Raw genomic sequence first — 12,616 nt, forward strand, 5'->3', positions numbered from 1 at the left:
CACCTTAAATGGTGCAGCAGTTGCTGCTCACGGCGGTGCAGGCGCTACAGTGACTGGTGCTCTACTTAAGGTGGAACGGAGATTGTAGAAGTAAGAAGCCAGTTTCAGCCTCATCCAGTGTAAAAAATAATATTATTATTAGCCAGAATAATATTATTGAAATTCTTGAGATTTTATTTTATATAAATGTATATACAAAAGCCCACAAGGGGGCTTAGTACACATTGCATATATCTCTATACATCACCATACATCTGCAGACAGGATCATCCACACCAGTTTTGCTTTGCTGTCCCAATACTTCATACTTATCCAAGCACTCAGATCATTAATAGAAAATAAACTCTCTTAAAATCTAATAAAATCTCTTTATAGTTTTAAAATTAAAGTATTTAAAAAATCTATTTAAAAAAAAGAAATAAGCTAAAATGTGAATATTATAATAACATACAGAAGACTTACTTACTGAATGGACGTCAATGTAAAATAAACTCTTATTCTGGATAATTTAGAGCATTTCCATTGGTTCGTTCATCCAGGATTATGTACACCGTGTACAGAAGAAGCTACAGCAGGGTTCAAATGATGGAGAAAACTAAAAACACCAAAAATGGAGCATGTTTTTTTTATTGGACATATATTTATACACAGCTCTGAAAAAAATTGAGACCACCATGATCAGTTTCTATGGTTTTACTGTTTATAGGCAGTGTGTTTAAAGGATTTAAAGATTTGCATTGTGTTTCATAAACCATGGTTGACATTTCCTCTAAATTCCAAATAAAAATATTTGTTATTTGGAGCAAAGAAATGATAATAATAATAATAATGTAAATAAGTTATTATTCAGATTTAAACACAGTACTAATATCTGAACTTTAAGAGCATTCAGAAATCACTATGCTGAAATAACCTCGACTGCCAATCACAGCGTTCATGTCTCGGCCGGCTCTCCATTAGTCTTTCACATTGCTGTTGGGACTTTATGCTATTCATAGTCTGCAGATTCAGCTAACTCAGCTCTGTTTGATGAAATGCCAGGTAATAAAACAGCTGCCATAGACGTAGAGATACAAATTTAAGAAAAGTGGTCTCTTATTTTTTGGCTGAGCTATATGTAAATATATTTATATACATCAAGCAACACGATCTAGGGGTAGACGCTCACTTACAGGGGCTAGCTGCAATGAAAGCCAAACCTCATATGAACAAAGCACACCGGAAACACATGAACCGAAAGCAACAGGATGCGGTCTGATTAGTAATGAAGTCTTTTATTCTTTCATTTTTGTTTCAGGAAAGCCTGAAGTGCGCTTCTTAGTCTACAATACAACCTGACAACAATTCACTGAGAGCAAGTCTGTGTGGAGCGTGCCAAACTGTACACAGTTATATATATATATATATATATATATATATATATATATATATATATATAAAAACTTTTATATATATATATATATATATATATATATATATATATATAAAAAACTTATATATATATATAACTATATATATATATATATAAGTATATATATATATATATATATATATATATATATATTTATATATTATTTTATTTTTTTTTTTTTATTTACTATCCAAACCTTCTGAATAGGGCTGGGCAATAAGACGATATTTTATCGTATTGTGATCCATTTTTATTATTGTTATTGTGATATACAATATGCTTTTCACCTATCAAGGATTTTGTTAGTGCTTAATAAATGCTGATCAACTGCAGCCAGAAAGTGTGTCACATCAAATCACACAAAAATTATTATTTATTTTTTTTTCAAACATCTTAGCCATTAAATTATGAAGAAATCTAGAGGAAGGAAAAAAAAAAAAACATTCACAAGAGCTTTCCCCATTCAAGAACTTAATGAAAAGTTTTCTTCAGGCTCCTTGGGAGTGCTCCGGCATCATGACCATCACTTCCCCCTCCAAAACCACTTTGTCTTTGACCGAGCAGGAAACGGAAATGAAAGCAAAGGACATTTTGATCTTTTTCACCTCTGCCTCGGCCACCACCTCCTCTCCGATGTACAGTGGCGCCGGGAAGCGAATTTCCTGGTAGAGAAAGACGCAGCCTGTACCGGGCATTTTAGTCCCCAGAACTGCTGAGAGGAGTCCGTTAATCAGCACGCCGTGGACGATGGGGGTTTCGAAGGATGTGGTCTTGGCGAACTCAGGGTCGAGATGAAGCGGGTTGGTGTCTCCGGTCAGCTCTGCAAAAAGTGCAACGTCTCTGGCAGTGAAAGCCTTGGTCAGCGAGGCCCGTTCACCAACGTGCAGCAGCCTGCAGCTGGGTAGGCCTCTCTGGACGGGTGGAGGAATCCCTGAGACCCTACAAACAGCCATGCCAGCCGCCTGCCGGATGGTTTTACCCAACAGGCTGCTTCTCAGAGCGAAGGTCATTTTCAAAAGTTAATACTGGAGCAGCTCTTCTTCACAGGAACTAAAAGACCTCCATCTCACGACTATTTCCAGACAGAGCTAATAAAAATGGAGAAACCTAAATAAAATAAATAATAAATAAATAAAAAGGGACAGAAAAAAGTTGAAATTCATCAAAACAGAGCAAAAGCTGGTTTTCACCAATGGATGCTTCTGCAGAAAATTTAGAAAACTAATAGCATGTCATTTAGCAGACCCTCTCGGAGTTGTTTACAATATGCAAACATATTAAAAAAAAAAAAAAAAAAAGTGTCAAGTCATCTCTGGCAGCTGAATGATTACAGAGAAGACGCACTACCCTCACTACCTCCCTCTGTTGATGAATATGTGCACTGCAATGCCTATGAAATGTTCTCTCTTACGTGAGAATACCATATTTTAAAAAAATAATCATGTTTAATAATGGAAAACCTACCTGTGTGACTCTGAAAGCACACGATACACTTTCATATGATCCAATTAAGGTGATCGCACTCCACAGTTTCACCAGACCCCTATTATAATGAGAATAAACAACACAAAAACAACCACAACAATGAGACCTCAACATTAAAATTCATTAATTTTGCATTGACTGTGTTGTTAGGGGGTTATTTCCAGGACAACACTGGTCTAAATAAATAATTCATAGTTCAATTGGCATAAAATCAAAGCTGGGGGCAAGAGTGTGTGTGTGTGTGTGTGTAGAGGGGGTAATCTAGTGCAAAGCTGAAGAAGAAAAAGAAAAAGGCAATGGTAGCAAAACATCATAAAACAGTATAAAAGAAAAAAAGACTTTAGTCTAGATAACAAGCATTTTAATCATGTAATAGTCTCTTTGTTGCCCCTCTGTTTAACAATAGTCAGACGTGTTGGTGGTTCCCACCTCTGGTGCTGGAGGACCTCCTGCTCTGCACATTTTAGAGTCTATCCAGCTCTCAACACACCTGATCCAGTGAATTGGGTAATGGACAAGCCCATCCTGAGTGGAAGGTGGTGTATTAGAGCAGAAAACCACTGAAATGTGAAGGGCAGGAGTGGTTCCCCATGACCAGGGTTGGGAACCACGGTTCTACCGCAGGAGAAAACACAACAAGAAGAAGTGTAGTGAACTAAGGCTAAGATCCTAAGCTCAATCCTACACTTAATAGACAGTTCAATGGTAAATCACAGCTGATGCTACAAGATAACCCCAGACTAGGCTTAACCTGCGTCATAATGTGCTACTCTGGTAATGAGAAACTATATGGACAAAAGTATTGGGACAAAGTCCACCTACAGGAGCTTTTATAACCTACCATTCTAAACCCATAGGCTGTATTAATAAGGAGCTGGTCGTCCTTTGCTCTAAGCTCTACCAGCAGCAGCAGGTCTGGAGCTCTGCTGCAGTTACTGAGTCAGTTGGAGGCTTTTCTGCACTCTGCTCTGAGCTCAGCACTCGGCCCTGACCCCGCTCTGTAACTTTACGTGGTCTGACAGACACTCTGTGGACGCTGAGCTGCTCTCTGTGAGCTGTTCCTCCTAAACTCTTCCACTGTTCAATAATAATACCACTCACAGCTGATGGAGGAAGTTCAACAACTGTGTTGTTGTTGTTGGTGCAGCGGTGTTTCCTATTACATACAGAACCACGCTGGAGTTCAGTGAGCTCTTCAGAACCTCCCGTTCTTTCACTGATGTGTGTAAGAAAGACAGACTGCAAGACTAGAGGCTTGATTTTATATACCTGTGGCAATGGGACTGATGAAACACCTGAATTCAATGGTTAAGATTCCAATGCGTCCCAATACATTTGTCCATAATGGTGCATCTTAAAAAGCATTAACCAAAACAATTTTTAAATAAATAAATAAATAAATAAAAAAAATCAAGCTTCTGCAGACGGATGGATGCATCACCTGTTGTAGACACGGAGAATGGCCGACAGTTCAGTCTGGTCAAACGTCAGCACGTCGAAAGGGAACGCAGCTCCAATCTGGAATGCATCACAAAACATCACCACGCAGCCACAACGCAACTCTCAGCAGCCCTAACTCCTTATGTCCATCACGATGGGCCTCATCAAGTAGGTCAGTGTTTTCATCCCTACCTCTCCATACAGGTCTTTAAGTCCAGAGATGATCAACTGCTTGAACTGTTCTGCACTCAGACTTTTGCTTCCATTTTCAAACACTCTGTTTACAGAATAAAAGCATTAAAGAAATTAGTCGTAGGCTCTCATCTGAGGATGATATTTAATACATAATGTACGCTATCTGTCCAAAAGTTTGTAGACACCTGCTCCTCCAAAGTTTTTTTTTAATTTTTTTAAATCAAGGGTAATAATAGGACGTTTGCTAAATAGGGAGTCCATTTGCTGCAGAAACAGCCTCTACTATTTTGCAAAGGCCTTACACTGATGATGATGATGATGATGATGATTAGTCACAGAATAAAATACGACATTCAAACTTATCCCAGAGATATTGGCCGGAGCTCCAGCACTCAAGTCAGTTGTACTGCTCTACAGGCTTTATAACCCTCTATCTACCAGATAGTTTTTCGACATGGTTACTTTAGACTCCTGCTTGGCTGCTCCAGAGCGTCCTACTGTATGGCAACGCTTTTCTGTGGCGATTAAACAAGCTGTGTAAGCACAACTGAATACTTGGGTCAGTACAGGGTGCGCCATAAAGTTGCTGAATCACACAAGATAATGGAGATCATGCAAGCAAGGTGTGTGCACTGATCATATTTAAACTCACTAATTAAAAAGGGGTGTCTGAATACTTTTTGGACAGGAGTAGGATCCTAGAGTAGGATGCAGCTTACAGAGAAATGTTCATTAATGTTGCAAAGTTGGTCAAACTGAATGAGCAGTTCCTTCCCTCCCTGTTTTTGGGGGGTCTCATCCATTATGTGGTCAATGCTGAATGCAATGATGCCAACGGTGCTTGTAAAAGGAGTTTACTTACAGGTAGATCTTCATATAGTGATACACCGAGGCGTTTTTGTACACAACACGTTCATAAGATGTAGGTTTCTCCTCCATAATATCTGAACCCTGTTAAAACAAGAAACATAAGGGGGGGGGGGTCAGAATAAGTGACCAAGCACAGCGACAATGCTTCTAGTCCTGCTTCTGGAGCCCACCCTGCTCTGCGCTCCTTAGGATTGCATTAGCCTTCTGCTCTGATACACCTGAGTCAATCCATGGATTCATTACCAGGCCTTTCACAAGGTGGCTTTTAAAAGGGGGGCGTTAAAGCAGGGAAAACTGGACGATGTGATAAATAATAAAATATAATTATAAACCATAAATTATTAAAATAATAAAATAAATGTCTACTATTTTAACAATATTTTGACATGCAGTACTGTCATATTTAGAAATTGCCATCCAAATATTCTCTCATACTTAGTACAGTAATTGTTATTCATAATTTTCAGCACTATATCAAATAAAACAGGACTAATTACACTATTTGTTAGAAAACATCAAAGTAGGTCGGGTTTTTAAGCACTGACGGCATTCAAAATACGTAAAAAAAACGACAAAATATTGGATAACATATGCCAACGTTATAAACAAATTATGACATTTTGTTGTAGATGTTTTGTTTTAGTTATCATCATCAAATATGGCAAATTTAAACGAAACGAAAATTTAAAAGAAACTATGTTCTAAAATGTGCAGATAAAATACCATGTTTTCCTCCCCTGTACTTTATTTATTTTTTTTTTTACATTTATTAATTAAATTCAGCTAAACCTGAACACAGGCCAATTGAACAGGGGTGTATTTACCAAGGGATTCATTACCAAGCCTTTCACAAGGTTAAAGGGGGCATTAAAGCAGGGAAAACTAAATACAGTCGTATGAGAAAACAAACTTAAAACATGCAGGAATCCAGTCCAGGAGATTCCCGTCAGGGTGGACGATGTGATACATAATAATAATAATAATTAAATAAAACAATTATTAATAAAATACCTTTTTATTTTTTGTTTACTAATATGTTATACAATATTTTGACATGCAGTACTGTCAGATTTAAAAACTGCCATCCAAATATTCTCATACTTAAAACAGTGATTGTTATTCATAATTGGCAGAACTATTTCTAATTAAACAGGACTAATTACAACCTGTTTTATGAAACATGAAGTAGGTCAGGGTTTTTAAACATTGCTGGCATTCACAATATGCTCAAAAATAAAAACCAAAAAACATAGTGCATCACGATAGGACAAAATACTCCCAAACTCTAGTACAGAGAACACACCTGGTTATTAAAAGATTGCTATATTTAACATATTGGATAACATACGCTAACGTTATAAACTAATTTTAGATATTTCAAATATATCAAATTGTTTGAGATATTTTGTTTTAGTTTTTATCATCAAATATGGCAAATTTAACAGAAACTATACTCCAGATATGTTCTAAAATGTGCAGATAAAATACCATTTTTCCCTTGTACTTTATTTATTATTTATTGAATTAATTAATTAATTAAAATCAGCTGAACCTGAACACAGCTCATATGAACAGGGGTGTGCGCACTTTTTGCAGAAGACCCCCACCCGGACCCCCACCCGGTGAACGCTGCCCAGAAACTGACCACGTACAGATGCAATCACATGGACATGATCGGTCCTCCAAATTAACCCACAAACCCACCGATATGAACCCTAGTATGACTGAAATGCACTTAATAAGAGATTACTGTGAGTTAGCTAGCTATCCTACTGAAGTGCGTGCGAGTGTAGTTACGAGCTTATCTAGCTAATGCAGCGCGAGCTAGCTGTCGAGCAGGACTTACAGCCTCGGGGAGTCGACCTGAGAGCTGTCATTCAAAACGAATATTAATCAACTATAAATAAACGGCCGTAAATCGCCCAAAATCCAGCCACCTCCAGCGTGTCCTTCTCGCCATGTGCCTCCTTTCAGCTCCAACTTCTGTTTTGCTGAGCCCCCCGGCGAGAGCTTCGTATGTGCGCTACATTAACGCAGCCCGTGTCATATAAAGAGAACGGGACTGCCTGCGCAGAACTTGCGCTCCGTGGACTACTCCAACGCACCCTCTTAAAGGGGCCGCAGCGCTGATTTCGTGGCTGTGCTAGTTCCAGTCTGCGCAGGTCGTTCTGGTCAAGCTGGTCAGCCAACGTGGTCATACTGGCCGATTAGCATGGCCATTCTGGTGAAGGAGGTCGACTAGCATGGTCATGCTGGTCAGTCTCGTTGACTAGTGTGGTCATGCTGGTCAAGCTAGTTGAGTAGCATGGAGATGCTGGTCAGTCTCGTTGACTAGCGTGGTCATGCTGGTCAAGCTAGTTGAGTAGCATGGAGATGCTGGTCAGTCTCGTTGACTAGCGTGGTCATGCTGGTCAGCCTCGTTGACTAGTGTGGTCATACTGGTCAAGCTAGTTGAGTAGCATGGAGATGCTGGTCAGTCTCGTTGACTAGTGTGGTCATGCTGGTCAGCCTCGTTGACTAGTGTGGTCATACTGGTCAAGCTAGTTGAGTAGCATGGAGATGCTGGTCAGTCTCGTTGACTAGTGTGGTCATGCTGGTCAGTCTCGTTGACTAGCGTGGTCATGCTGGTCAGTCTCGTTGACTAGTGTGGTCATACTGGTCAAGCTAGTTGAGTAGCATGGAGATGCTGGTCATGCTGGTCGACAAGCATTGTCATGATGATCAGGCTGGTCAGCTAGCAAGTTCAAACTGGTCAGTCTGGTCATGCTGATCAACCAGCTTGGTCATGAAGACCTGACTAGACCTGGGCAAGCTGGTTCATGCTGGTAGACCAGCTAAACCATCAAACTCAAGCAAAAACATAGGCTATGCTGGTCAAGAGCTGAGTTTGAGCTGGTCAGGCCCAATGCTGCCTAGAGCAACATACACTGGAACACAGCCAATGTGAGATCTATGCCATGTGTGTCTGTAAATAATAATCTTATGATCAGCATGTTTACACCAGACATCGGCCCTGTCTGGTGTCTGCTCTAGATGTTGGTGGCCAATGGGGAAGCCATGTACTGCCCTAAATGCAGGGTGACTGTCCAGAAGAAAGACGGCTGCGACTGGATTTCCTGCCTGATGTGCCAGACGAAAATCTGGGTGACCAAGCAGGACAGATGGGGCCCTCTAGTAATATTGGCCTATACTGGGGTGGTTTACTGGGGTGATGTGCTCTGTAATTGCTCTTATGTGTACCATGAGTTTTGTCCAGTGGTTTCATCCACTAAGCTGGCAAAACTACTTTTGAACTTAGCCTGGCTGTTTCCAAACCACAACAAACAATTTCCCCCTTTTTACTATCTTACCTAATCCGAGCCAGCTTCAAGAGCTGTGAAACGCCAAACTTCAGCCAAACCAGAGACCAGACGCAGAGGAACAACACGTAACCGCAGCCGACAGCATCCGAGGGGCTACGTCAGCACAGTGTGCCAGCTTTGTAAGTGGCAAATGTGGTTAATAAAGCTGCAAAGGATCTGGATATGACTGGTTATGACTATTCACAATCAGCAATCACAGTCCATCAGGAACCAATTTGTGAAACCTCTTCACAATTCCTATGACAATTCTGAAAACGTGAAATTATCTTGCTTATTATGGGTTATTATTTCTGGGAACTGGATTGTTGTGGGTTGCATCTGGTCTGTCTATTTTTGGTTATTGGTTCGGGCGTATTCATTCGTGCCATAATTCATTGAGATTTTTGGGGTTATCACATTTGGCTACAATGAATCAGAAATTTTACACTGTCTTTGTGCGAGTGTCACCAAGAAGGTCACAAAACATGGTGTCTCTGTCGAGGCTTTTAATGATTTAAGTAAGATTTAAGAGAGCGATGATTGTGCTACTTTCTTTGTGGGATGCAACGTTTACGGATCTGACCTGTGTGCAAACAGAGGAAAAGCTGAGGGAGCTGGATAAGGCTTATCTACCAAAGTGTCCATGTTGGGATCTGGGGATCCATTAAGGTGCATGGTTTTGGCACGGATGAAACGGCTTCCTGTCTACCCTGGATTTGACAAATTGATTCATTGTCTTGGGCCTAGATGGGAGAAAGATTGAAGCTGAGACCACTCAGTGGTCAGTTACTGGGGTGATGGGCTCTTTAATGGCTCTCAAGCCAATTTCATTTATTCTCTTTTACCTATTCTGTAAACTTTCTTATATTTAGCATGATTTTTGTCTAGATTCATATTTATCTGCATTACCATAAAATTGTTTTGTTCAACGGATTCATCCAATAAACTGGCAAAACTACTTTTGGCCTGGTCGTTTCCATATCACAACAAACAATTTTCGCTTTTTCATGATCTTACACACAACTCACCCAAGGTAAGACTTGTCGATCTTTGGGCTGCTCTTTGTTTTTCACTAAGAAGCACTGCTTTCGTAATCTTCAGCCTGTGTAAAGAGAGGACAGCCTTGTCATTATAATCCTCCAGCTGTGACAGAAACACCATTTAATACAACGGTAAACAGAAGAAAATCAGACAAAGCAGTTATTCATGATCACATCAGTTGAATTCTGTATTAAAGCAACATTATGCAGCAATTTAGCTTCAGAATTACACTGATGGTACACCAACTGTATGGGGGAATGGCATCTCTGTCATTCCCACTTCGTTCTGGAACGCTGCTACTGCACTATGGACCTCTGGTGGAGCTGCTGGTTTACTTTACCTATCAACGCTGATGGGTAGATCATCTACTTTTACTTACCGATGTCTTTTAAAGGCTCCACCACCTCGCACTTGGGGTCGGATCTAAAGAACATGGACACTTGCTGTAGTGTGATTTCTGGAGGGGAGAAAAGGTTGAGACTAAGTCAGGAAGCTAAAATGAACAGTGCGGCTAGTGCTTATCACACGATCAATATCTCCTTTCTTTAATGGTCAACATTCACTGATCTGCCATAACAATAAAACCACTTGCTGTGTTAACACCGTGCCCTTAATAAGTCCCTCGTATGCTGCTGAAAGGACTCCACAAGACCTCTATCCATTCTATAGCACCGGTATCCACCAAGAAAGGCAGCGTCTGTCCATTAACCATTATTGACACCACCGGTTCTGCCGTTGTGGTGATGTCAGGGTCTCTCTGTGGGTCCCATCAATAGTCTCTTTGCCCCCCGGGTTGTTCCCAGACTGGGCAGCACATTCCCAATACATTAGTTTGTCCCCGTCCCCGGTAAGGCCCTTGCGGCCCTTGACCTCTAAGGGGCCCTTCTTGTGCCCCCATCACCGGCTGGCCATGCTCTTGTCCCCGATAGGGCCCTCCACGATTCCATGGTCTGCCTTCCTCTGCTTCTATCATGGCCTGTCCGTACCATGGACAGTTGCGGGCCCAGTGATTTGGGTCGTTACAAATGAAACAACACCCACCGTTAGCCTGCCTCGCTCCACCATATCCGCCCCCATAAAACCCTCTACCTCTGCCCCCTCGATTGCCACGGCCTCCGCCGCGTCTGCCTCGCTCCCCGTGGTATTGTGGGGCCCAAGGTGGTATGGGATTCAAATCAGGTGCTTGATCTGTTAACGGGGGCGCGACCGGACCTGTGGCCGCCGCGTACAGGACGGTTTTATTAGCTTTATCTTTTTCTTTTTTGTCATTGACCTTCTGTCTGGCCTCACTGAGTTGTAGTTTTAATAACTGGGACTGTGACCTGTGCAGCTGTCATGTGATGTACTAGGTGTTTTTCCCAAGTGTTCGAGTCACAGCCCTGTAAATCAGGATTGTCTTTTATTTTAGTATGTCCAGCACTGCCGCTCTAAACCATTCGGTTTGAGCCCCCGCGGCCCCAGGATTGCACCCAGTATGGTGTATCCATGAGTCCTTAGCCTCACTCAGGAATTGTCTGGGATTTGTCTTAAGTTCCCATTTAAACCGCGGCACCGCACCATAGTTATCAGCTGGAAATTTTTGTCTAAGGGCCATGCCTAAATTGGTACAATGTGTCATGAACGGCTCTCCGTCAGCGCATATAGAGGTAAGCGCCGTTTCCTCTATGTCTCTCAGGTCTGCAGCCGTCATACATCTAGCCGCTACTGCCCTAAAGTCACCCATTGCCAACGCCTGTCCAGCTGTCAATTTATCCAGTGTCCCCAGCCATTTCCAACCCCCTTCTGCCGCAGGTGGTAACTTGTCTGTCAATGCTTGTAAGTCGCCCAACCCAAAGGGCTTGTATCTCATAGGCTGTCCAGGCACCTGAATTAGAGGCGCCTGTAATGGGGCTTTCAGCCCCACCTGTGAGGTACTGGGTACATTATTCATGTCGCCCAATGTATGCCGTCCCATAGCTACTGCATTTTCTAGCTCACGCCTGGCTGTAATTAATGCCAATTTATCCGCTTCGAACCCCTCACTACCCATGGTCCCCGTTCGACTTACATCATCCTTCTCCTCCTCTACCCATTCACCTGCTACTTTCATCGTTATATTTACTGGTCCCGTGTTTCCTGACACACAAATTCTACTTGGCTCATACGCAGCCGTAGGTGAGCTTATTGACTCTGACTCTCCTTTACTACCTCGATCAAACTGATCTAGTTGTTCTGCACACCACTGATCTAACTCTTCACATGCCCCCCCTTTCGGTCTCACTGATGCTTCCTGTCTAGCCTTCCGCTCCTGAAAAGGGGCACCCAAAGGGGTCGACTGCTTTTCTGCCAGCCACATTTTTTCTCTAGGACTCATCTCATGTTCGGCAGGGCTTGGTGGTAAAACAGTCACCCCCGTCCCATTGGTCCACTGAGTCTTGTGTGGCATACTAGGTGCCCTACCTGATTCCTCAATCTTAATTTCGCCTCCCGTCACCAGCAGGGTGGGGTACATGCCAGACGGGTTTTGTTGCGTGGTCCGTCCATTATGTCTCTATATTTATTATTTTTCTGAAATTACTCGTACTTCCGTTTAGCAACTATCCAAACATATACCTTAGATAAGTCTTATGACTTAACAGAATTTAGGGAATCTTGTTCCCAGGGACTCCAACCCAAGTAGCGAATTTAGGGGACCTCACCCCCAGGGACTCCAACCCAGTTTACCGTCACGCCAAAATTGTCGCGATCACAGCTCTAAGTCCATGATCAGCATGCTCGTGGATGAAGAAAAGATCACACAGAGAGCTGTCCGTGTTAAGTAGAAAAGTTTATTACAATATTCTGCAGAATACGG

At 41.9% G+C, this 12,616-nt stretch overlaps 2 protein-coding genes across 3 annotated transcripts; both read right to left on the bottom strand.

Moving 5' to 3' along the window:
* Window positions 1-1,766: 1,766 nt before the first annotated feature.
* LOC140542814 (hydroxyacyl-thioester dehydratase type 2, mitochondrial-like) lies at window positions 1,767-2,864 on the bottom strand. Its single transcript, XM_072665755.1, has one exon. The coding sequence runs from the start codon at window positions 2,419-2,421 to the stop codon at window positions 1,900-1,902; it is 522 nt and encodes a 173-aa protein (XP_072521856.1). The 5' UTR covers window positions 2,422-2,864; the 3' UTR covers window positions 1,767-1,899.
* Window positions 2,432-7,387, bottom strand: rpp14 (ribonuclease P/MRP 14 subunit). Of its 2 annotated transcripts, none has more exons than XM_072665757.1 (6): window positions 7,339-7,387; window positions 5,394-5,482; window positions 4,529-4,613; window positions 4,338-4,414; window positions 2,876-2,954; window positions 2,432-2,518 (listed from the first exon to the last, which is right to left on the bottom strand). In XM_072665757.1, the coding sequence occupies exons 2-6, from the start codon at window positions 5,468-5,470 to the stop codon at window positions 2,462-2,464; spliced, it is 375 nt and encodes a 124-aa protein (XP_072521858.1). In that variant the 5' UTR covers window positions 5,471-5,482; window positions 7,339-7,387; the 3' UTR covers window positions 2,432-2,461. The 2 variants fall into 2 exon arrangements, with proteins under 2 accessions (XP_072521858.1, XP_072521857.1); XM_072665756.1 differs by having other exon boundaries at window positions 7,248-7,375.
* Between the last annotated feature and the right edge of the window lie 5,229 nt (window positions 7,388-12,616).

The sequence above is a fragment of the Salminus brasiliensis genome, chromosome 21, assembly GCF_030463535.1.
Source record: "Salminus brasiliensis chromosome 21, fSalBra1.hap2, whole genome shotgun sequence".
NCBI classification, from domain to species: Eukaryota; Metazoa; Chordata; class Actinopteri; order Characiformes; family Bryconidae; genus Salminus; species Salminus brasiliensis.